Genomic DNA, 24,746 nt, shown 5'->3' with positions numbered 1-24,746 from the left:
CTTGGGAAAAAGAAATATGTGCTGCTTACAGTATTTCAGTGCACACAATTTCCATCAAAGAGTTTTTCAGGTGGTACATGATTAATATATTTTGGCATGGCTGCTCCCATCTGTCACTAATTAAGAACTGATGGCTCAGATCTGGAAATTAGGTCAGATTCCCTATGAACTACTGAGGTGATAGGCTGGTGTCTTTGTCCTCCATATCAAAAGCATAAAAGAGCAAATTGGATAACATCTTCAAACTTAAAAAGCTCAACCAGAACATGTCTAGATGCGTTTAGATCTTTGCCAGCGCATGCCACTCATGCAAAAATATACAAACTTTATTTTTTATTTTTTTAAAAAAACTAACATAACAGATGACACCCTTTTGAAAAGTTTTTTCTTAAAATATTATAGTTTCTTCGTATTTGTTTTTCTAATCACGGTTATTATGTATACATAAACACAATTTTTTATTTTCAAGTCCACCGCTCCTAGTAGAAAAAAAACCTCTAAAATTAATCATAAAGTAGTTCATAATTTAATGATAAAAATTTAAGATAAAAAAATTTGTTTTTCATGTGATTTCATGTTTGAATTTTATAGTTGCTAATATAATGGTCACTAGAGACTTACATGATTGTTAACTTCAGGGCTCGTGAAATTAATCAAAGTGCGTGCAAACTGGTCTGAACACCCACATTAAAAAAACTCTAAAATTTGAAGAAACCCAAGAAAAAACAACTTTTAAATCATCTAAAACACTATTAGATCCTTCATCAAAACACTATAATTATCTTCCCATTATCTCCGCAAGTATTTCTATATAGAATTGCATGTTATATATGTTCAAAGTCGTATCAAGCATTGGAAGAATATCTTCGAATTGCATGTTGTATATGCTCAAGGTCGTATCAAGCACTGAAAGAATATCTTAGAATAGACTAATCTTCACTAGGTTTATTGAATGCAAGCAATAAGCTATATATTGACATTTTCATTAAAAAAATAACCTAGCTAGAAGATGTATATAACCCGACAATTTGCCAGAAAATATAGTGAAAGATTCAAGGTTCTGTTGTGAAATTGAATGGGAATTGTTTTTTTTTCTTCTTGATAAAGGAAATGGAAGTCTTTAATTTCGTAAGAGGCAGGTGTATGATCTAATTTTATAAGGCAAATTTGGAGTCTGATAATAGAGGGCAAAGTTGCCTTCTATATATTCCATGAACCATCTATAGCCAATATTAGTCCGCACAAATGACTTGTCTTGGTGCATGAAATCTGTAAGAGGGGCAATAATTTGATCTAGACCCGATGATTTCCTTTATATCTTAATTAAATAACAGTAATTAATTAAGAAGCAATAAAATTGTTTATTTGATTTTCTTTGGTTCATAATAAGATGAGAAGAGCACAGCTCCATCGACCTTAAAACTCGTCCTCTCCTCCTTGTTTGATCCTGAAACAAATGAGTACAAGGGGATGAAATGCCCGGTGCTATTGGTCATTGATCATATAATTTCAGTTGTGTATAAAATATTCTTGATTGTGCATGATTTCGTCTCCAAAAAGGTGGTTTAAAAATAATATAAAATGAACTCCAAATAATAATTAAAATTATTAATTTTCTAATGTCATTATAATGCAGCTCTATACGTTGGAGTTTGAAAAAAACTAAATAGAAGTGGGAATATTCGTCAATTGGCTAATCAAACATCAATGAACTGTTTGATGATGTGGTTAAGGTCTAGGGTTTTTTTTTAATGGCAAGACACACAGTAGTGTGACTGCAAAATGATAATTCCATGCATGTGGGAATATTCGTCAACGAGGCATACATACGAAGAAAGACCAACAGTAATTCAATGCCTTATCAGTAGCTAATCTTTCTTCTTTCAAGAAAAGATTTTGTGTTTAAGATTTCGAGTCAGGAATTCATAGCAATCGATCATCTCTGGTCTGAGAAATATTAGCTGCCGAAATAAGAGGCAGTAGGTTCCTTTACTGAGGTAGCTCCCAACGCCTCAGATTTCGCCTCTACAGAATCTGACAACGCAAACCCCATCATCATACCAGTGTCCCATGTCTTCTAACAAGAAAGATAGAACATAATTGGAAAGGAATCTTAAGATCAGTAGAGTACTGGTACAATCCAACTGTCCAGAAACGAATCAGATCACCAGTGCCAAATTGAATCTGACAAGAGTTCAAAGAGCAGCTGGACAAGCTTCTTGACCGCCGATAATTAATACGTGTGATTTCGTCCCAGATCACCAACAAAATGAGGGATGCCGGCATTCACCGAAAAGGGATAATACTTCTATCGTATAAACTGTTCCCATCCTGAATTACGATCGAGCCACTCATTGTCCATAACCACTTGAAGAGAATGGCTTTATTCTCTTAATTTTCCACACTTCCACTGCATAGAAAACCGCCTCTGCAAGAGTTTCGAGCCTCAAAACCACACCGACTAGATTTTTGAAGCTAGATATAAATTAGAGAGGAGGGTTGGCAAAAACAGGCATGATCACAAGGCACAAAGTCTACCACCCAATGATAAAAACTTTCTCTTCCAAGATTGAAACTGGATCTTCTAAATAACTGGTCTCCAAGGAGACAATCTTCTAGGACTTGCACCAATAGCTAGGAAAGCCAAAGGTATTTAGGCTGGTAAGGAATCTGGTTTGCATGTTAAAACATCCGTCATACCTGCCGTATGGACATCATCTAAGTTGATAGATACCGATCAGTGAATTCAAATTAAACAGAGAGACCTTCAGCCATCGAATTACAGAGGAAAGGGAGAGAGGGTCACCACATATTAATTTGCCTTATTTCTTGCATTTGTATTTTTTTTAATTTTATAAGAGTGTGTATTTTAACTAATCTTAAATATCTTGAAATTAATAATTATATAAATCTCAAACTAATAATTTTTAATAAACAAACCTAAAATTTAATCCATTAAATCAGCACTATTAAAATTTCTTCCATTTGTTTTCTTTGTTAGGTGTGGACGATTTGCATTTATGATAAAAAGCTTCAGAATTTCATTGAACGATCATGGCTTGCATGCTACCATGCATATTATTTAAATGACTGCACGCATTAATATTACACTTTGGCCACTAAAACGGGAAAAGCTTACTTCTAAATGATGATTTTTCACCGAAAGGCCTCCTCAGGTCAACTCTCATTTTCTCGGACTTCATTCATTTTTTTTTTCATTTCACTGTGGCACCAAACTCAAGCGCACTGGTGGATTGCTATAATTCTTCATTTGCATTGATAGGATTATACCAATAAATAAAAGTTTATTTTACAAGATTTCTCTTCACAAATATATTAAAATAATATTTTTTTATTTTTTAAAATTTACTTTTAATATCAGCATATTAAAATAATCTAAAAACATAAAAAATACTAAATTGAAATAAAAAACTAATAATTTAATGTTAATTTTTTAAAAAAAAATTTAAAACAAAAAATAAACAGGTTTATTATGTGTTAAGATACATCGCAAATAACGGTGAAAAGTTTAATGGTCTCAAAAAAATGAAGTGTTCCCCAGTTAAACCACAGGGTGATAAAGGTAATTTACCCATTATTTTACTTATCTGTTTCTCAAATCTCATATTCATAAACATATTTATTATTGTTATTAATTTTGAACTTACCGTTAGGCTAAAAACAATTCTTCAGATTTTCTTAATTAGAGATTAAATGTTTTTTTATTGTTAAACTTAAAATCATATTTTGAATTTGATATTTAAATTTATTATTAACTAAAAAATTATAGACAAAAACCTTTTTTGTCATGACAATTATAAAGAATTATGGTGTTGAAGACAGTGATTTCAAAATAGTATTAAGTTTTGCATAAACGTAAAGATTTTATGGATTTTCTTTTCAATCTCATGAAAAAATAATTAGGTAGTGTTGGGTATTATAACATTGGTTACTTTTAAAAGTATTTTTTTCTTGAAAATATATTAAAATAATATATATTTTTTTTATTTTTTTAAATTATTTTTTTATATCATCATATCAAAACGATCCAAAGTTATATAAAAAAAATAATTTAATTTTTTAAAATTAAAAAATATTTTTAAAAACAAAAACAAACGTAATCCAAAGGGTTAATGTTTTTGCTGTTGAAACCGCATTTCGTGAATGTTTTTCTAAAAAAATTTGAAATTATTTTAATATAAAAAATAAGTTTAAAAAATAAAAATAAAAACATTTATATATTTTTAAATAAAAATACTTTAAAAAATAACTCCCATTAATCCACCTCCTAAATGATTGTGCTGTTTTCATTTTTTATTTTTATTTTTTGACAATTGATTATTTCACCTAGCAAATAATTAATGTATTGACAGATAATACAAAGCAGTCACTGTTATATATAGCTTCCTGATTCCCTTTTTCCTGTTAGAAAGGTGACTACTCTCTCTCACACACACACACAGTATATTACCTCCTCACAGTAAACTAGTAAAGTTGATGGCAAAAGGCCAAAAAAGTCACCATTTTAACAAGAAAAAGGAATCATGAAGCTGTATGTAACAGTGACTGCTCATATTGTCTGTCAGTCCATTAATTACCTGTATGCACATGTGATCTGTTAAAAATAATATAATATTATTTTTTAAAATTTCTCCATTATTTTAAAATATAAAATTAAAAGAATTGTTTTAAAAAATAACACAAATCAGAAAATTCTTGGAGAGAACAACACAAGTTAAAAATATATTTAAAAATTAATATAGTTCAAACATAATTATACTTTTAAATATTTATTTTATACATAAATGTCGTTCTTAATATCGACAGTTTTTTAGTCAAAACCAAAAGGCATTTATCTTGCAAAACAATTAACCCCACAAAAATTAAATCATAATTTTATGAAAATTCAATAGTAAAAAACTAAGATTTAAGATTTAATGATAATTTTTTTATACACCCAGCACCATTAGAAAGATCTCAACAAGACAATTCTAACTAAACATTGAAAGACCACCAAATAAGATCTTAATTAATCTTAAATTAACCCCAAACAAAACTCATAATTAACTAGTAACTTGTTTGGTGGTGTTTCAAGAAGTGGTTAGAATCATATTGTCGAAACTTTTTTAATGGTACTGGATGTGTCAAAAATAATATGTCCTCAGTGACTTATTTTTTCTTTTCCTTCACCATTTGTCTCTTTTGTCACACCAACTTATCTCATTGTCCTGTTTTTTTACCATTAGATCTTGAAGTTTATCTTTTAACCATTGAATATTTATAAAATTTTGGATTGATTTTTGTTGAGATTAATTATTTTGCATGAAAATGCTTTTTTGGTTTTGACTAAACAACCCATATTAGAAATAATGGTTGTCTACAAAAATAATATTGAGAATAGCGGTTGTGTACAAAAACAATATTTAAAAACACAGTTCTATTTAAATTATGTTATTTCATAAATATTTTTTTTAACTATGTTGTTCTCCCAAAACTTTTCCAAAGTTGTGTTCGAATGGTAAAAGATCCAAATTAAAATAACACCATGGATTCAAATGTCACTAAAAGAGTTTAGAGTTTCATTATAAATCATGGTATAAAAACACCATGGATTGCAATAGTGTTATGGATTTTTTTGTCACTCAAACTTTTTTCTCTTCAATTTTATCATTTTAAACTGAGTTGATTTATAATCAGACATGATAGTTTACTTTAGGTGGCTTCATATGAGGTTCTCTCGAAGTCAAAATTTTTTTTATCACTCAGTTAATGCTCGATTTAGTAAAATAAGATTTAATTTTATTAATTTAGAATAATTAAATCTTTAAAGACTGAATGTGAAACTAAAATAAGTGTTAAGGGATTAAATTCAATAGAAGGAAAAAACAAGGTTGGCACATGTAGTATACGAGCGTGTGAGAAGGCCCACTACATTTAGACGGCACGTGCAGTAGCCACAAACCTTCGAACACGACCACTGACTCTCTTTAAAATAACAAAGTGTGGTGTCATTTATTTTTTAATGTCAAAATTGGTATTTATTCTTTAAATTTAGTTTTGTTTTTCAGCTGCATCTTTAAACATTAGGTTGATTGAGAATTGAGATTCTTAGTTTTTATTGGTTTGCTTTATACAAGATTAACTCGGTATCATGATTTAGGTCATAAATTTAGTATTTATTTTAATTGATTTTTTTTCAATTTCATCCTTCAATATTGGGTTGGTTAAGAGATGGACATCATGATTTTTATTATTTGTTTTATATGAGGTTATCTCAGTATCATGATCAAAGTTGAGGGTTTAATAGGTTCGCTCGAGTTGATTTGGATTTTTTTTGTTACCTTTTGTTTTTTTGATTTATTTTTCAAATTCAACCTCCAACTTTGGTCTGGTTGGGGATTGAGAAATTAGACTTCGTGGTTTCTTTCTATTTACTTTTTAGAGGCTTATCTCGTCTCATAATTTAGATCGCAGGTTTCACAATTGACCCAGGTTGACTTAGATTTTTTTTAATTTATTTTTTTTCAAAATTTTTCCTTTGACATTAGGTTGGGGGGGATTGGATTTTAATTTTTTTTTTCAATTGACTTTACATGGGGTTATCGTATTTTCATAATCAGGGTTGCAGGTTTTGGAGGTTATTCTGAGTTGACTTTTGTCATTTTTTTTCTTTTTTTAAAAATCAATTTTTTGTCAAGTTTCGTACCTCAACATTTTATTAATCTAAAATTGGGCTTCATTATTTGTTTCAATTCGCTTTCTATGAGATTATTATTGTCTCATGATATGGATCGTGAATTTAATAAGTTATCCTAGCTTAGAATGAGTCGATTTAATATATCATCGTCTTAATATTTTTTTAAAAAATATATTACCATATCATTCAATGTTTATCAGATTTTAAATTCATAATAAAAAAAATAATTACTAGAAAATATGTTAGAACGCCTGACCTTTTTCATGTTTAGTAAAGAAATTTACATGACAAATGGTATAGCACATGTCACCAATCTAGTAATTTTTATTTTTTTTTATTACATTAGAAATATTTATTAAATAATACAAGTTCAAGTCTAATTAACAGATTTCAATTAAACGAATATATTAAATGGTAATAAAAAAATATTTTTAAAACCTTACTTAACATTTAATATTTTAAGTTCGATTCTCTGATATAATTCAATCTGCTTGACAAGACATTTGACATTGTATATTCAACCTAACATTTTGGAAGCAAATCATCATTTATGCTTGGTCTCAATTGTCGATTTAACTTAAAAACTTAGAGATAAAAATAGAATATAATTAAGTTGCTTTCAACTTCCATAAAGGCGATGCAAGTTGGGGATATTAAACTGCCAGTTTAGTCCAATTTTTAATCCCCAACTTGTGTTGGTTTACTTCTAAAGTTGGTCTAATTATGATTTAATTGTGTGCTAAATTAATTTTAAAGTTGCTTCTCAAATTAAGCCAAAGGACACATCAAAATGATGGCATGGATGGCTAAATAAAGTGATTAGAAAAGAGAAGAAAGAGCTGAACTAGCTCATGGGGTCTCGCTGGCCTTCTGTCGATAAAAAACCAAAGAATTAATAGCTTTGCTAATTAGGGTTTCGATCTCCTCGTCATCCATGACCTAACATGTTCTTGACGACCTTTATCGACAAATTTAGCATCTCAAAGTCAATGTTTCTATATGAACATAATTGTTGTGCAGGTCACTTTCAAAAAGGCTGTGTGGGTGTGTGTATATATTAAAAAACGCTTGAAAATTTTTGCATTCTCCAGCCAACTTAACTTGGTGGTTTAAATAATCACACAATGAGATGAATGTTTCACGAGGTTGTTTGATATTGATACTATAGTTGTTTTATAAAATACTTTTTATTTAAAAATATATTAAAATAATATATAATTTTATAAAATTTATTTTTAATATTAACATGTCAAAATACAAATATATTAAGAATAAATATTATTTTCACGAGGTCAATAAAATGTGTATCGTAACATTCCAACAAAAAGTAGAAGAAGTTAGAAGATAAAGAACTCTGAATGGTAACTCAACCGGTCAGATTTTAAGTTTGTTTTTTAATGGTCACGAGTTCGAGTTTTCCTAGAATCATTGGATGCTATATAATTATTAACTTCATGATCCTTGATTTTTGAGTTATAAGTATAGATTAATTCCTTAATTTAAAAAAATACACAATCACATGATTATTTATTCAATCTAAAAACTGGTCATTAAGAACATGTTTTTATATATATTAAATTCATGTGATGAAAATTAACCCAACCAATTATGAAAATGAGTGGTCATTAGTCAATAACCTTGCAGTAATAAGCAACTAAACCTGACCAATTAACATCTTGACGAATCTAAAGATTTATTGTGATTAAAAATAAGGTGAAGGATACCCCACGCGCTTAGCTCATTTTCTTTTTTTGGACGTTTTCCGATATGAATATGAAATTAATTTATCTTTTTTTTTCTTTCTTTCAAAATGACAATTCTGATACTTTCCTCGTGATAAAAACTGTTCTGTAGAGTGTTAATTGGCTGTTCGCCATGGATTACGATCATCAATCTGAAGCCGTCCATTCAGATGGATGAAAAACTCAAATAATATGAGCAAGTTAAGGTACAGGGAATTAATTATATATCCAATACAATATTTATATCAATATAAAATTAATTAAAATCTATTATTGTAAGAATTACAAGATAATAATTTCATTATAAATACATATATTATTTTAATTATTATTCAATCCCTACATCTAAAAATTTATCATTTCTGCTTAAAATCTAAAAAAATATTTTTTATTATTACTTTTTACTTAAAATCTTTTAAAATCTATTTATGAAAATTAATGGTTCAGATCTTAATACAAAGATAGAGATAAAAATTATGAATTATTTAAATTGGTAATTGTAAAAATATCAATTTAACTTTGTTATATACGTTTATATTTTTGTCTGGAAAATTTTATATCAAGAAATAATTAGTAATTTCTTATTAATTACTTATTGGAATCTACTTTGAAGAAAAAGACATTTATGAATGAAAAAGACTCTAAATTCCATGTCTTATAAAAATGATAAAAATATTTCTATATAGTATTTCTTTCTCTCACTTGTATTTATTTATTTCTATAAAATAGATTTTACTAATTAACTAATAGGATGTGACTAAAATACCATAAAATTTTTAGTCTTTATCTTATTTGTTTTATTTTTTACTAAAAGTAGATTTATCTAAAAATATATTAGAGACACTCATTTTTATCTTTATCTTTATAATTGAATATATTTTTATTTCTCATGTCTTTGTTTTTAATTTATAAAAATAGCAACAAAATACACTACTATAAGAACACAATTAAATTATTTAAGTTTAAGTTTTTATATATTAATATCATATATTTAGATATTTGTTTCCTGAAAAGGAAGGGTATACCTTGTAATTACTATATTTTTTAAAACAGAAAATAAATAAATAAATCTTCCGCGCTGTAAATTCATGTTTAGCACGGCATGTATGAGTGATTATGCTATCAATGTCCAAAGAACATGAGAACCATGATAAATGCATACAACTTAGGAACAATATATTTTAGTAGGAAGTATTTACTATATATTATGGTAATAATTGTTTTTTAAATATTTTTTATTTAAAAATATATAAAATAATATATTTTTATTTTTTAAAATATATTTTAATATTAACATATTAAAATGATCAAAATAATATTAATTTTAAAAAAATTATTTTTAAAAAATATAGGGACACCGTAACAATAAAACAAATGTTGTACATGAATATAGAGGCCGTAGCCTAGTCTCATGCACAAGGACACCAATCTCAAACCTTCCACATGCACTGATTTCCCCACATGGAAGTCCGACCCCAGACAGATGGTCAAAAGTGAAGGTACCCTTATCTTGTATGGCAATGACCTATCATGCATATCCTATATATATTTTTTTTAATTTACGTGGTGCGTTCGGGTCAACTTACGCGCACCATGACTATTCTCCATGACCCGCTGGACATCTTGTAAGCCCAGGAGCAGGTAAGGCACCGTGGGGGTGACAGGCGTACACATAGAGGGTCGAACCCGGGACGGGGGCGGAACAAGTCACACAAATTGACCACAACAGTTAAACCCTCATGTGCTGGGTATACATGAGAGCTCAAACCAGGACACTTAGGCAGGGCAAAGCCTGTCAAAACCACTGAACTACAAGCCTCGTGTGTGCATATCCTATTTTTTAACTGCATGAAAGGGTGGTTTTAAACGGTGTAAATTAAATAAATAAAAATAAAACGGAACGTAGCTTGGTTATTGAAGATGAGTATTTTTTTTACAGTAAAATAATTTATTTATTCTTAAAAAAAAATAACTTAATTGTTTTTAAATTCAAAAATTATTTAATTAACATCCAATGGTTTTTTTTTTATTTTTCATCATAGTTTTTATTTATTATAATCATATAGGCTGAGAAGTAAATTAATATTTTAATAAATATAAATAATATTTAAAAATGAATAGTGGTCGATGCGTGTGATGTACGCACTAGTGTGTAGGATGTTATTACTCCATTAATTTGTCACTAGATGCATTATCACACCTCGCCGAAGTTTGGAATCACACGCCACAGTCTATCAGTGTTGACAACACATGAACCCCACGCGTCAACATTGTCATCTTTGATTCTAGCTGGTTCGTGTACAATTCATGCCACTCTATAAGGTAAATTTCAAAATCCAATGAATTTTTAAGCAATTTTTAGTACATTATTGAATTTTTGTGATAATATATTTGTTAGTGTTAATGATGTTGAATCTATTATGCATTATTTTGAATGATTATAAAAATTAAAAATATTGGGTTTATATCAATGTGTGACACCCCAAAATATAACGTTGAAGAAAAATTTATATTTAAGGTGAAATAAGGTTGGAATCAATACCCTATTATGGGCCGGGTTGGAAAAATCAAAATTAATTTTAGTTTATCTAAGATGTAATAGTTTAATCTTGGTGTTGCGATTTTTATGTGTGAATATTTGTGTTGATGTGTGCTTACTTTTAATAAGTTTGTGTTAATAAATAATGGATAAATTATTTTTATATAAAAAGTATTATTTTTGTATTTTTTATTTGCATAGATAAAGAACAAGGATGGTGGTAAAAAAGTACATTATTTATGTATTTATATGTTAATTGTTTTTATTATTCACCGAGCAACCCAAGGTGGAATGTTTTGATGTCGGGCCATGCCCTTGGAATTTTTCTTAGCAGGTAATAAATCCAATTAATACATGATCCATTTTAAGATGTGATTCTAAACTCTTTTTATGTGTTAGTTATTTTTACTTATCATTCATAATCTGATAGACAATTAGGCAGGGTAAACCAGTGCTTGAAGACCTACTAAGATACATGGCTATGCATAGTCCAAAACAGTGGAATTCTTGGCTTACCTTAGCTCAATAGTGGTACAATTCTAGCTACATCTCTATGATCAAAAAGAGCCCTTTCCTGGATATTCACCTCCTAATACAGAAATTGTGTTACCTGAGAAGACTTTTGTAGAAGCTGTGGAGGATATGTTACAGAAGAGTTGTGAAATGGATTACAATCTTCAGCGATAACTAGATATGGCTAGAATCAGTATGAAGCAAATAGCTGATAAAGGAAGGACGAAAATTGAATTCATGGTGGGAGATTGAGTGTTTCTCAAGTTGCAGCCATGTGAGCAGACAACTGCAGCTTTGAGGAGGAATATAAAACTGAACCCGAGATATTTTAGTCCTTGTAAGATCATTAAGTGAATCCTGTAACAGTTTCTATCAAGAATTTCCACCAAGATTATTAGCTTCCTTATTAAACTTGAACACTTCATCTTCTCTGTTTTACCCACGTTCCATAACAATTTCTATCAAGAATTTGTTTGGAAACCAATTGAAAAAAAAAAGATTGTTTGTGCTTAGATAACTAGTTAAAAAGTTGGATACCTTTTGGTATTTGTATCAATTTTACAAGTCAATTTACATATTAGTTGAGAGAAACTATCCTCCATAAATAATTTCAAAAACACATTCTTACAGCGGTCAATACAGTAGCTTTTTAGTACTAATTTCGAAGTTAACAAGGATTAGATTTTCTTAAACACCGGAGTCACCCTTGAAATTTGGTATTACTAAAGATGATTTTCTGACGGAGTAAGCATGTGCAAGATAGACAGATAGATAGATGCTAGTCATGGCGATATAATTTTACTTGACAGTAATTACGTTTAGTCATGAGTCATGACAGATAAGTGCAAGAAGACAATCTGTACAGGCTGCACCAAGAAGCCGACAAAATACAGAGAGCATCTTCCATCAACTTTAATTCCTTATGTTAGCATAAGAGTATGCATGCGGTCATCTGAAGATTTTCGTAGTAAATTCTTTTTTCAGTTAGAATTCTGAATAATGAATTTGTTCTCACAAACTGTTCTGGACTCCATCAAAGACATATGTGTGAATTAATGAGCCCTTTCTACAGTAAAAGCTCCAAAACTTGCAATAAATATCCAGAGTTTACACATGAAAGTTCCAAGTTGAAACTCACGTGAAACAGACAGCATTACCCATTACACACCAGCAGCTGATCTGTACAGCCTGCAACAAGAAGCCAACAAGAGTCATAGACCCCACAGTTTTTTGTACAATGTGTACCGTACCTATAATATCATCATCAACCCTACACCCTCCTGTAACTCCATGTTTTCCTTTATAAATACCCTCATCCTAACCCTACAACAACAGCCTCCATCACTTGCTTCGCTCACTAAACCTGCTCTGTTTTTCGTTGTCTTTGCGAAAGTTTTATTAGATTTGCTCATTCTTGTATGGCAGTGAGTTTACTTGCACGTGAGATATCTGACCTCTGCTTAGGCAAGCCTGCTTTGAGGTCTCTCTCACTCACCACAACGATAACTGAAGTTCTATTTGCTCTTAAAAACTCTGATGATAACTTCTTAAGTGTATGGAGTTGTGAGCACACAGCAAAAACTAATAAAGACTACAGAGGCAATTGTGAAGAGGATGGCTGTGATGTTGGTGAGTGTAAATGTGTTGGTAAAGTTTCCATGGTGGATGTAATATGCTATCTTTGCAAAGATGAGAACTTGTTGTCCCCTTCTGATGCTTTGAAAACACCTGTTTCTGTTCTCTTGCCTGAGATTCCTGGAATGGTTGTTCACGTGGAACCAACTTCAAGGTATTGAGAATTGTGCTTTTTGGAGTTTTGCCATGTTTCGTCAATTTCTTCAAATTTCCAGCTTTTCTTTTTCTGTTTTTATTGGTGTTCTTATCTGGGTTTTTATTGATTTTTCAGTTTAACTTTCTTTATGGGAGTTCCCAAGCTATTTATTGTTTGCTCAAAGGCAAGCTTGGTAATAATCCCTTTAGTCTAAAATTTATAATTTTCTTTCATTATTTCTGTCAGTTACTTCCTTAGTCAAGATCATTTCTTGATCAGGTTTATGTAACAATTTAAGACTTGTTCTTAACCATAAATCTATCCCAATTTGATTTATAGAATCAGGATGTTTTGGTATCAAATATGACCCCCCCCCCTCCCCTGTTTTGTTCTTACACAAAAGGCAGCAATTTGAACGCCAATAGTTTAGTCGCTACACGGATTTGAGATTGTGTTCTGTTTCTTGCAGCTCCACTAATAATCACCAGCTTTTTTTTTATATCTTTCAGCTTATTGGACGCAATTGATCTCATCCTCCAAGGAGCCAAGAATCTAGTTGTGCCAATAAAGACCAGATATAGCTCCAGTTCAAGAAGAAAACAGCACCAAAAACTCTCAATCACCAGCCCCACCATCCACAATGGCCGGGAATTCTGTTGGTTAACACAGGAAGACATAATCAGATTCTTCCTCGGCTCCATTGGCCTCTTTGCTCCACTTCCAGCTCTCTCCATTGACACACTTGGCATTATAAGCACTGATTATCTTACTATTGATTACCACTCCCCTGCTATCTCAGAACTTGAAGCCATTTCTGGTTCTCTAGCAGACGAGAATTCCGTTGCAGTCATTGACAGTGATGGCATCTTAATTGGGGAGCTCTCTCCATTCACTCTAGCCTGCTGTGATGAGAGTGTTGCAGCTGCAATCACTACCCTTTCATCCGGGGACTTGATGGCCTACATTGATTGTGGAGGACCCCCAGAGGACCTTGTCAATTTGGTCATGACGAGGCTTAAAGGGAGAGGCCTACAAGTAATGTTGCAAGAATTCACCAATTCTAGTTGTTACTCAACTACTAGCTCCTGTCATTCACAGTCTTCATCGTCATCATCTGATGAGGAGTCAGGGAGCAGCACCCCAGTTAGTGCGCTGCAGAGACCAGGAAAGTACAGTAGGTCCATGAGTTACTCAGCCAGGATGGTGAGGAGGGCAGAGGCAATAGTTTGTCATCCCAAGAGCTCACTTGTGGCTGTGATGATTCAAGCAATTGCTCATAGATTGAATTATGTGTGGGTCATAGAGGATGACTGTAGCTTGGTTGGGATTGTCAGATTTTGTGATGTGTTGAAAGTTTTCAGGGAAAGTATAGAGGATATGGCCTAAAAAGATGGGGAGCTTTTTCTTCCTTTTTTTTTTTTCTTATGGCTTTATCGTTAACGCTGATCTGGTGAGATTAGATCAAGGAAATAAGTGGTAGGAAAACTGATGAAGGAGTTTGGAACCCTTTTTGATACGAGGAGAGTTGGTCTTTTGATTGTATAGTTTGTATGTGTTTTCTTTTTACTGGTGGGGTTTTGAATCTTCTGTGCCTTTTCTACTTTTAATTATTGAAGCAGAGCAGCAGGTGCAGGCAGATTTGACATTATGCCCCTTTTTTTGTTTAATCATCAAGTGTTTGCCTCTTGGATCATGATTTTGTTGAAGATTATGTCATGTGTGTTGGTGTTAATTCATGGTTTAAGTTAAGTGAAATGGCATGGACTCAAATCCCAATGACTCAGGGCACTTTCGATTTGCGTTTCAAGAATGTGTTTGGTATTGCTGTAAAAAATTATTTTATAAAAAATATTTTTAATTAAGATTAGTTTGAAAAAATAGATATTTAGTTAAAATTATGGTTGAAATTGAAGTTGAAGAAAAAACAGTTTAATGTGTTTAGTTAAGAATATTTTTTAAATTGAGGTTATAAAATAATTTTAAAAAATATATATTGATAATGATGGTTTTAAATTTAAATATTGTAGAATTAACTACTCCTATTATATCATGAAATAAATAATACTTGATATAAAATATTTTTTATTATTCCATTAAACTATTTATAATTCCATTACGTACAAAATTCAGCTGATAAGAACTACAGTTTTTTTAATTTTATGAGCGTGTAATAAAATTAAATAAAATATTATCAGATATAAAATTGATATTACAGTGCGAGTGAATTTAATTCACTCTATACTATTTTTTCGGGAAAAAAATATTGTTCACGTCATAATGCGAGTGAATTTAATTCACTCTAAATTAGTTTTTTAAAAAAAATGTTAAAAAAATTAATACATTGAAAAAAAACTGTTCACGTGAACAGTGCAAGTGAATTGCACTGTGTTTCACAGGTAGAAACTTGTAAAAAAGCAGTATTTTACTGCTTCCAACAAATCATGGTCCTGCCGCATATAAATGGTGGGACTCATATGTTTTGATTGTTTAGTAATATGTAACCAAACGACCATTTTGTGCGTTTTTAAAGAAACGCAAACGGGTTCTAAATTGTTTTTTTAAAATTTTTGTTTTTTTATTAAAATTATTTTATTTATTTTTTTATTTTTTATGTTACGATGTAAAAAATAATTTTTTAAAAATAAAAAAATAATTTTTATAATAATTATTTTTTAAAAAAATATTAATAATTGTTATTATAATCTTAAAAATACCTTAAAAGGGTGGGTGAGTGTTTTTTTTCTTTGTTTTTATATGATGTGTTTATGAGGATTTAAAATTGATAATTTGTTTTAATTTATGTTTTTATATGGTTATTGCGGTATCAAAAAAATATCCCAACATCAAGTTGGTATTAAAAAAATATCTTAGCATTGTAGAATGGTCTACTTTTTTAAAAAAGTTCAATTAAATAAAAAATAATTTTTTTTAAAAAATTAAGTTATTAAACTTCGACCTGGTTTGCAAGTTTGACAAGGTAACCCTAGTTGTCCCGGTTTGCTGGTTTAGTGGGGTACATTTTTTTTTTTCCTAATTGAACTTGAGTATATGATCATCTATTTTTCTTTTTATCATATAATTAAGAAAAATAGTTTCAGAAAAAAAAACATATTATATTTTAGAAAGTCTATGGGCCTGTTGACGGGTTTTGCAAATTAAACTTTTTTATTTTTTATTTTTTATTTTTTTATTTTATTCTTCGATATTGGGATGATTGGAAATTGAACTTTATAATTTATTTCGTTTTTTTCTATGAGATTATCATAGTTTTAAGAAAAAGTCTCAGTATTGGTTTTAATGCTCGATTTTATGATCATCTATTTTTGTTATCATATAGTTAAATAAACAATAAACAATAGTTTTTTTAAAAAATAAGTTATTAATCCCAAAGAAATCCATTACTCGGTTTGCAGGTTTGACGTGTTAACATGGGTTACCCGATTCACTGATTTAGCGGGTTTACCCATCAAACCTGATATGTTTTTTTTTAGTTTTTGATCCTTTAATATTTCTAATTTTTTTATTTCACTTTTCTTTAATATTGAATTGGTTGAGAAATGGAATTTATGGTTTATTTTTTTTTCTATTTTTTATAGGTTTGCTATGATCTCAAATAAACATTTTTTTTAGGGTTGATAATCGATTTTGCAAGTATTTGATTTTTTATCATAAAATTAAATAAAAATAATTTACAAAAATAATAAAGTTATTAAACTCGTTGAAACCCATAATTTAGGTTGTAAAGTGACCAAGTCGATTTAATTTGGCATCATTTTAATATTAAAAACAAATAATTAAAAATTCAGTTAGATAAAAAGTTAGGTTAGAAGTTTTTAATATCAAATCCTTTAATTAGATTTAATAATATTATAAAAAAATTATTCTATACTTGTAACACGTGGAATGTAATAGTTACTATCTATAGCTAGTGGGTTTGGCTAGGTGTGCTGAATACTCAACACAGCTGGAATATGTTTCAAGGAATGTTTAAAACAATTTGTTGAGAAGGAAAGGGAACTGAAATTTCCACTCCGATTCTTTCTCTGCAATAACAAGTCATTTTCTTTAATCAAATTGAAATTTTACCCCCTTATGGTAGGGGTGTTTAAAAAAACTGAAAAACCGATTAAACCGAGAAAACTAGAAAAAAAAATAACCGAAAAAACCGAACCGTGAAAAAAACCGATTAAAATTTTAAAAAAACCGACCGGTTCGGTTCGGTTTCGGTTTTTTAAGTCTGGAACCGGAAAAACCGAACCGAACCGAACCGGAACTGAAAAAAACTGAGCCAAACCGAGCCAAACCGAAAAAGCCGAGCCAAACCGGTTTGAACCGGTTTTTTCTCTAAAAAACCGAATCAAACTGAAACCGGTTGGTTTGAACAGATTTTGGTTTGGTTTTGATTTTTTTTAAAAAAAAATTTCAATTTAATTATTGTTTTGATAAAAACCAAACTGTGAACACTAACTTATGGTATCGTAGCCAACAAATGAAGAGGATTTTCTTGTCCTATTCCCACCAACTCACGATGACTCGGTTTCCGATGCAGATGTCTACAATGCACATAACGCATGGCATCCATTTGTGCTCTGATCCTAGAATTGCAGTCTCGTATTTTTTTTTTAATTATTGATATCCGAGCCCAGTTTACTCGTAAGAAAACAAATCAAGAACTTGAAGAATAAAACTACGTCTTTTAGTATACTCCCAAACATAGTTTTGCTTTATATCTGCCATAGGAAACATAGCTAGAATTGTCTCAAATTATGCGAAGTACCATGGATTAGCACCACCACTACAAAAAAAAGATGAAGAATGGTGATCGAATTTTCAAAGATTACGAATAGAAGAGAGGTCTGCTGTTTACATTCAAAAGAACCTATGAGTGGATCGTGCTCTTTCAGACAGCAATGGCAAATAAACTTGCGAAGGAAAAGTGGAAAAAATATGTCTATAGACTATAAGCAATTTCATGAATTACATTACAATCGTTACTACTAAAGAAATTTACAATCAAGTTTTCAAAAATATGAGACAACTCAATCTGGTGTGCGAATATTAACTCGGTTGAGTTGAGTAGCTGTGGACGCTTCTGATATAACAGTGGCATCCACAGAGCAGAGAAGGGTGTCTAAACTTGATCTTCATTTGCCTTCCGAAGCAAGACCTGTAGCATCTGCTGTTTCTTGAACAAAGATTTCAGTCGGCTGTAGGCATCCCCTCAATGTGTCATGCCCAAGTTGTGCTCTTTCATTATCTCCAAATCCAAACATTTGGCCCTGGTTAGTAACCACAACAGTGTGGTAGAGGCCTGTGCTGATCTGAGAAACATGACGAGCTCTTAAGCTATCAAGGACTCGAGGTCTCATCACTTTATCAGATACACCCCTATCAGGAAAGCCGAGGCTACCAAATCCCATCCACCCAAAGCCATAAACAGAACCCCCATCAACCAGAACAAATGTTTTCCTTTTTCTTGCACAAACCTATAAAATAAAAAGCATCATCACTGGTTGAGTCTCGGATAAAAAGGTTTTGCATGCCATTTATCATAATAAACTCACAAAGGGAGAGAGGAAGCAGATATACGTTTAGAGAAGAGGAAAGGGGAAGAACTAGAATGAAAGGAGAACGTAAAGGACATAGCAAACAACCAGGAGGAACAGTGCAAGTTGCTAAGGTTGTGGAGGTATTCTAGTACTGATCCAAATTCCAAAAGATAAGAAAGCGTGACGCAATCGGTGAGAGAGAAGTTAAGAAATGATTATTATTTAATCTTTGATTCTATATATTCAAGTGTTTCTTGTACACCTAATCTATTTAGCAAAGCCTATTTTACTTAGAAGTCATAATACTATACAAAAATCATAGTCTTTTTGGAAATTATTTTGTGTAGTTACGAGTTTTATTTAACTTGTTATAAATACCTATGTGGAAAGTTTTTCATAGAATTGAATTATGGAATAAAATTGTGCTACTAAGTTAATTGAAGACTTGGTGCCTAGAGTTTTCTTCCTCTTCTTCTTTTATTTCATCTTGCTTTTCTTTCTTACTATAAAATCTGCTGCTACGGCTCACCAACTGTTGTTAACAAGTTTACTATAACCCAGAATTCTTCTAAAGGAGTCCCTTAAAAACATTGAACTGGTTATTGTTATTGTAAACACATCCTAGGATTTCAGTTTTACCCCCAGTTACCAAGAACCGTACACTGCCTAGAAAACTAATGCATGATATGCATACAAGTTCATAGTAGGGGTGTACTCAATTTACTTCAAGGGTGCAACAGAAAAAGTTGACCAAACCTGCACAGCAAGGTGGCTCTTAAGGCAGTTCACAAGAGCAGGAAGAGTCTTATCAATCTCATCGCCGTGGCCTAATGCTCCACAGTAACCTTTTCCCCAACTATAGACCTACAATCACCAGGACATAGGTTAGAGAGGTTCTTTGACAAGTTCATAAGCAGCAAGACTAAGCATTATCAATGAAGCACAGTTCAACTTGGGTGCAGAGACTAACAAATCCACTTGAATCAAGTGCCACTGCATGCTCATCACCAGCAGACACGTGGACCACATGAATATCCTTTCTTTTAAATGTCTGGATTGCACGTGGCCGGAACTCATCATGTTGCTCTCCATGACCAAGACAAATATTAGAACCAGAACCAAAAGAGTAAACTACACCGTTGTCAGTTACAGCTAAAACATAACTGGGACCAGCAGCTATTTGAACCACAGAACCAACTCCCTCGAGCAGTTCAATTATTTTGGGTGTTGGTCTGTCTAGCGTGTCACCATGACCAAGTTGCCCATGTGTGTTCGTCCCACAAGTATAAAGCTGGCCTTGTCTTGTGAGGAACACTGTAAAGTTAAGGCCAACAGCAACCTGAAACAATTCCCAGCTTTTTTTAAAAATTTAATTAAAAAATCAAGAGAAGAAACAAAAGCAGCTGGTCAAAGTCAAATGGTCCCAAAACACGAACAATATTGTGTTGAAGAAGCACACAATTGCCTAGCAGGAAGAAAGTATAACCCCCATGCTTAAACTAAATGCTTTTACCCGTATTTTAATCAAGTCTTCAAGAAAATCAAGTAACATGTGATTCTGCAGAAAAGTCACTGACGCGTAAAAAAATTCAATGAATATCAGAAAATTAACTCAGCATTGGAGACAAGGCACAGTTTGCTATCCAGGCAGCTTGGTATTAACCGCAAGACAATGGTTGGATATAGCAGGAATTGTTTTCTTTAAAAAAAATCAACTTAAATAAGAAAATCATTGTTAAGAAACAAAAGCCCTTGAATGTGTATTGGTCATAAGAGCCTCACCAAAAAGGTTGAGAACAGCAATTTTACATGTTACTATAGATCATCCAACACCAACTAAAATACATATCTATTACCTAGGAACCCGTAGGAACACTCTTAAGAAGTGACATCAGTAAGAATACAGTATAGTGATAGGCATGTTACCTGCTTGCATGGAACTCCCTTCAGTGCCTCAACAAGCCTAGGCCTAAATATGGGGCGATTAGTATCGTTGTGGCCGCAGCAAAATGATGAATTATCACCGCATGTGAAAACCTGCATCATTAAATAGCATCATCTGAGGGACATGACAAATTATCAAAACCAAACTCCGTGATTATTAAACCATATGTGTCAACTGCCAGTCAGAATACAGTATGTGTTTAAAAGCTTGTTGATATAGTATGTTTATTGTGCATAAAAACTACAGTGACATTAATAAATCACAACCATCATTTGAAAACAGAAGGAGATGCATGCCACATAGTTGAGGCTTCTAGACAACACAGAAGCAATACATGTCCAAGGTTACCAGAGTCTTATAATGAAATAAGAAGCATATTCACCCTTAATATTCCCAGACTGCATGAGCATCAACAGAACCATTTTTTAGTAGGAAGTCTTGAACTCCCAACTTCTCAGACAATGGAAATTATGGAATATGAAAATGAGAAATGGCAGTGCTCTTAATTACTTGCACCAAAACTTTCTTTTAGGCATCCAGTTCTATGAAGCAATAGCATTCCTAAAACTATGAAACTGGATATCTTTTTTTACCATTGATGCTGGGTCAAACATCATTCACACATGAAGCCACCAAAATTTAAGAGCCTAAACACGTAGCAGCTTGCTCAATATTATTATTTTCACTTTTTATCATCCCCACTGTGGCCCTCTAAAGGTCTACACCAAAGCCTGCTCATTCTAGCAATTAGTTCAGAGCAAAACAAATGACTGATGAAATATGAAGTATGGCCAGTAACAAACCTCTCCGGACTGCAAAACAAAAGCAGCATGATTATGGGAGGCTGAGACTTGGATCACATAAGCCAAAGATGGGAATCTAATCCGTGTGAATGCTACACATTGTGTTGTTTCAGCACCATGTCCAAGAACGCCACACAAACTGGAACCACAAGAATATACAGATGAATCTCTGATCAGCAATGTGTGATATCTTCCGGTTGTGACCTGCATCTGTTTATTTAACCCAAAGAGAATAAACATTGATAACTCTTCCAGATGCATCAGCCTAAATATGAAAAGGGCTAGGATACCAAAAGAAAAAAAAAGATGAAAAGAAATGAGAAAGAAAAAGAAAAGGTAGGCAAGGTTTGGCACAAATCACAAGTTTATTACCGCATGAACTTGAATGTCCATCCTGTGGAAATCAATTGTAATTTTCCTAGTGTTAAGAAAAGGGACTGCAAATAATTTTCCTAATATTTCCTTTCTAGAACCTTAACACTACTTTGTAACATATGCCAATTGATACCAGGTACCACTCTACATTATTGATGCAATAGCAAACAATAATAGTCATTAGAACTCTAGATTCCCTTTCTAATATTGGCTTGTCCTGTCTTAGTTCATAATGAGAAAGCCAACAGCGATGTTCCCAGCCGTCATAATTCACAAGGAGAACAACCACGACAACATAGCTGTTAGGACAAAAGCCTAATAACATCATTTACTGCAAAATAAATGTTGAGAACATGTAGAATCTAAAGGATATAACAGAACAATATAATTACTTTTGCACTTGTGGAGTTCTTCAATCTTTCATTTGGAATGTAAGAATATAAGAAAGAACACGTACATTGGATGCTGAGGTCTTGACCATGCCTGACGATTCCTCCACGGCTTGCAAGAACCTCAAAACCCGCTTCCAATTCCCTTCACATCGACCAAACAACCCTTTCTGAGCATTCCAGCCCATCCCACTATACACTCCATGAGACACACACAGCTGATACGCTGCAAAGTCCACCAGCGACCTAAACTTTTGAGGGTACAACCCATGACTCCCTCCGAATGTCCTAGAAGTCAACTCTAAACACGCGAGGTCAACCGCACTGAGCCTACCAGTGGTCAGTATCTCAAAAATCAAATGTGATGGCAAATCCTCGATGGAAACCGATCTATTCTTATCGGCCATTTATATCAAGTTCCTCAGTTTTCACACCACACCACCAATCCTTTACCCTCAGAATCCAACACTTGTTCTCCAAAATTGATAACAATCGACCTCAATTCAACAAGACCAAGCTCAAACAGGGCCGATAAATCAGCGAAAATGTATCAAATTTTTAGGCGAAATCTATTGTAATTAAAGCAACATATGAAGAAAACAACATCAGAGGGAAGAAAAATAGAGGGGATAGAATACAAGAAAGGGGGTCCAAGTGAGATTTTCCAATTATGTTTTCGATACAATGATTGGAAATAAAACATCAGAAGAGAAAATATTCTCACACAAACTCCCAAAAATTTAATCAGACAAATTCTCCAAAGCCAACAGCTTAACCTGCAAAATTGAGCGCAATTCAACAATAAATTAGATCAAAATTCACTTCTCAAACCCAAAACAGAATGAAATGCAAGATCTTGGGACACAAACTTGATTAAAAAACCATCATCAACAAAAGGGTTTCAGTGAAGCTCTCAACTTTAAGACAAGAGTGAATAAAATTTGAGATTTTGAGATGAAAAATAAAAATCAATAAACAGAAAGGGGTTTTGATGACTAGTGATCGCTCACCAAACCGACAAAGAAAGCAATAGAATTTCACTTTTTTAGTGGTGACCGAAATGTAGCCAAATTGAGCAGAAAATGAAGAGAGAATTGAGGAAAGGTAGGGTCTTGAAGGTGTCCTTATGGCCACATTTTTCTTAGATGTCAGTCAGTCATGGTATCTCTCTCTCCAGATTTTAGTTTTTGTTTTTTCATTTTATGGTTTGATTAGTAAGAAGGAGAGATGGTTGCATTGGAGCGAATTTGGGCACAGAAGGAAGAAAAAGTCCTTTTGAGGATTCTACTCGCTGGACTTCACTCAAATTTGCTACCTTTTTGCGGTTGACACGTGGAATTCAGTGGAGTTGCCATGTGCGATAAATGAAGTGGTTTTGGCGTCAGCTTTGCAACCCTGGGAAGACGAAGGATGGAGTGACCAGATTTCGCGCGTAGACGAAGGGGGCGTTTTGCGCACCCATGCAACCGCAGTTTTGTTAAATTTTATTTTTTATTGCTACAAATTAATTTTTTTATATATTTTTAAATCAAAACTAATTCTTTTTGTTGCTTTCAATTGTATTAATTATAGATACTTTTTAATTTAGTAGTCACAACGATAGCTATAGTTTTGTGAATGTTGCTATTACAATGGTTAAAAAATAAAAGTTTGTTTGATTATAAGATGTTGTAGCATAAGTTTTATATAAATAATATAAATAAAAAGCTAGAAAATTCCCAAAAACAAGTTTAACTGTTTGGGAGTGTAGTTGCGATTATTTTTTAAAGTGTTTTTCGTGTCGAAATGCATCAAAATGATATTTTTTTTTATTTTTTTTAAAATAAACATATCAAAATGATCTAAAACATACAGAAAAATTAATTTAAAAAAAATTAATTTTTAAAAATACGGGTACAACCGCGTTTTCAAACGCTCAAAAACACTAGATTTATCATTAAAAAAAAGGTAAATATTTAATCCATACATCCCATATTAATTGAAATCAAGAAAAAGTTATATGTTTATATATAAAATAAGTTTATAATTCATCTCAGCATCAATTTGGCTAGCTAATATTTCTTTAATTCTTCAGATTGGCTGCCCCCTTGGGGCCAATTTTTCTTGAGGAAGGCAAGTAGCTATTTCACTGTATAAAGTTTCCCATTGCTCTGCTTAATTTCTTAGCAATGGCGCCTGCTAAAGTCATCGGAGACTTGACCTGTTCATTCCGTAATGGCTAATCAGAATATATATTGAAGAAGTCCTTTCTCCTCCCCTGTAAGTAAACACCCTTACAATATTAATTGTCTCTCTCGTCACCGAAAGCACAGCAATAATTATTACGAGCAGCGAAGCCATGGACTTCTCTGAAGATTTCAAGGTTCAGGAAATCGACCAGAAATTTCGTAACTTGGGGGGCAAGTCATCATCTACTAAGCCAG

The 24,746-nt window shown here is 32.0% G+C and overlaps 2 protein-coding genes across 5 annotated transcripts; one reads left to right on the top strand and one right to left on the bottom strand.

Annotated features, from left to right (window-relative positions):
• Positions 1–12,764: 12,764 nt before the first annotated feature.
• On the top strand, positions 12,765–15,017 carry LOC133702917 (CBS domain-containing protein CBSX5-like). Its single transcript, XM_062127249.1, has 2 exons — positions 12,765–13,280; positions 13,772–15,017. Exons 1-2 carry the CDS (start codon positions 12,910–12,912, stop codon positions 14,646–14,648), a joined length of 1,248 nt encoding a protein of 415 aa, XP_061983233.1. The 5' UTR covers positions 12,765–12,909; the 3' UTR covers positions 14,649–15,017.
• Positions 15,018–18,071: 3,054 nt separating this feature from the next.
• On the bottom strand, positions 18,072–23,661 carry LOC133703993 (ultraviolet-B receptor UVR8). 4 transcript variants are annotated; one of them, XM_062128759.1, is made up of 7 exons: positions 23,639–23,661; positions 22,392–23,099; positions 21,560–21,769; positions 20,738–20,848; positions 19,782–20,150; positions 19,568–19,675; positions 18,072–18,748 (listed from the first exon to the last, which is right to left on the bottom strand). In XM_062128759.1, the coding sequence occupies exons 2-7, from the start codon at positions 22,728–22,730 to the stop codon at positions 18,407–18,409; spliced, it is 1,479 nt and encodes a 492-aa protein (XP_061984743.1). In that variant the 5' UTR covers positions 22,731–23,099; positions 23,639–23,661; the 3' UTR covers positions 18,072–18,406. The 4 variants fall into 4 exon arrangements, with proteins under 4 accessions (XP_061984743.1, XP_061984740.1, XP_061984741.1 ...); XM_062128756.1 differs by lacking the exon at positions 23,639–23,661 and adding an exon at positions 23,193–23,599; XM_062128757.1 differs by lacking the exon at positions 23,639–23,661 and adding an exon at positions 23,334–23,599.
• Positions 23,662–24,746: the final 1,085 nt, after the last annotated feature.

This window comes from Populus nigra, chromosome 9 (assembly GCF_951802175.1).
Source record: "Populus nigra chromosome 9, ddPopNigr1.1, whole genome shotgun sequence".
Classification (NCBI taxonomy): Eukaryota; Viridiplantae; Streptophyta; class Magnoliopsida; order Malpighiales; family Salicaceae; genus Populus; species Populus nigra.
Note: the sequence above shows the minus strand (reverse complement) of the source record. Positions and strands in the feature narration are given on the sequence as shown.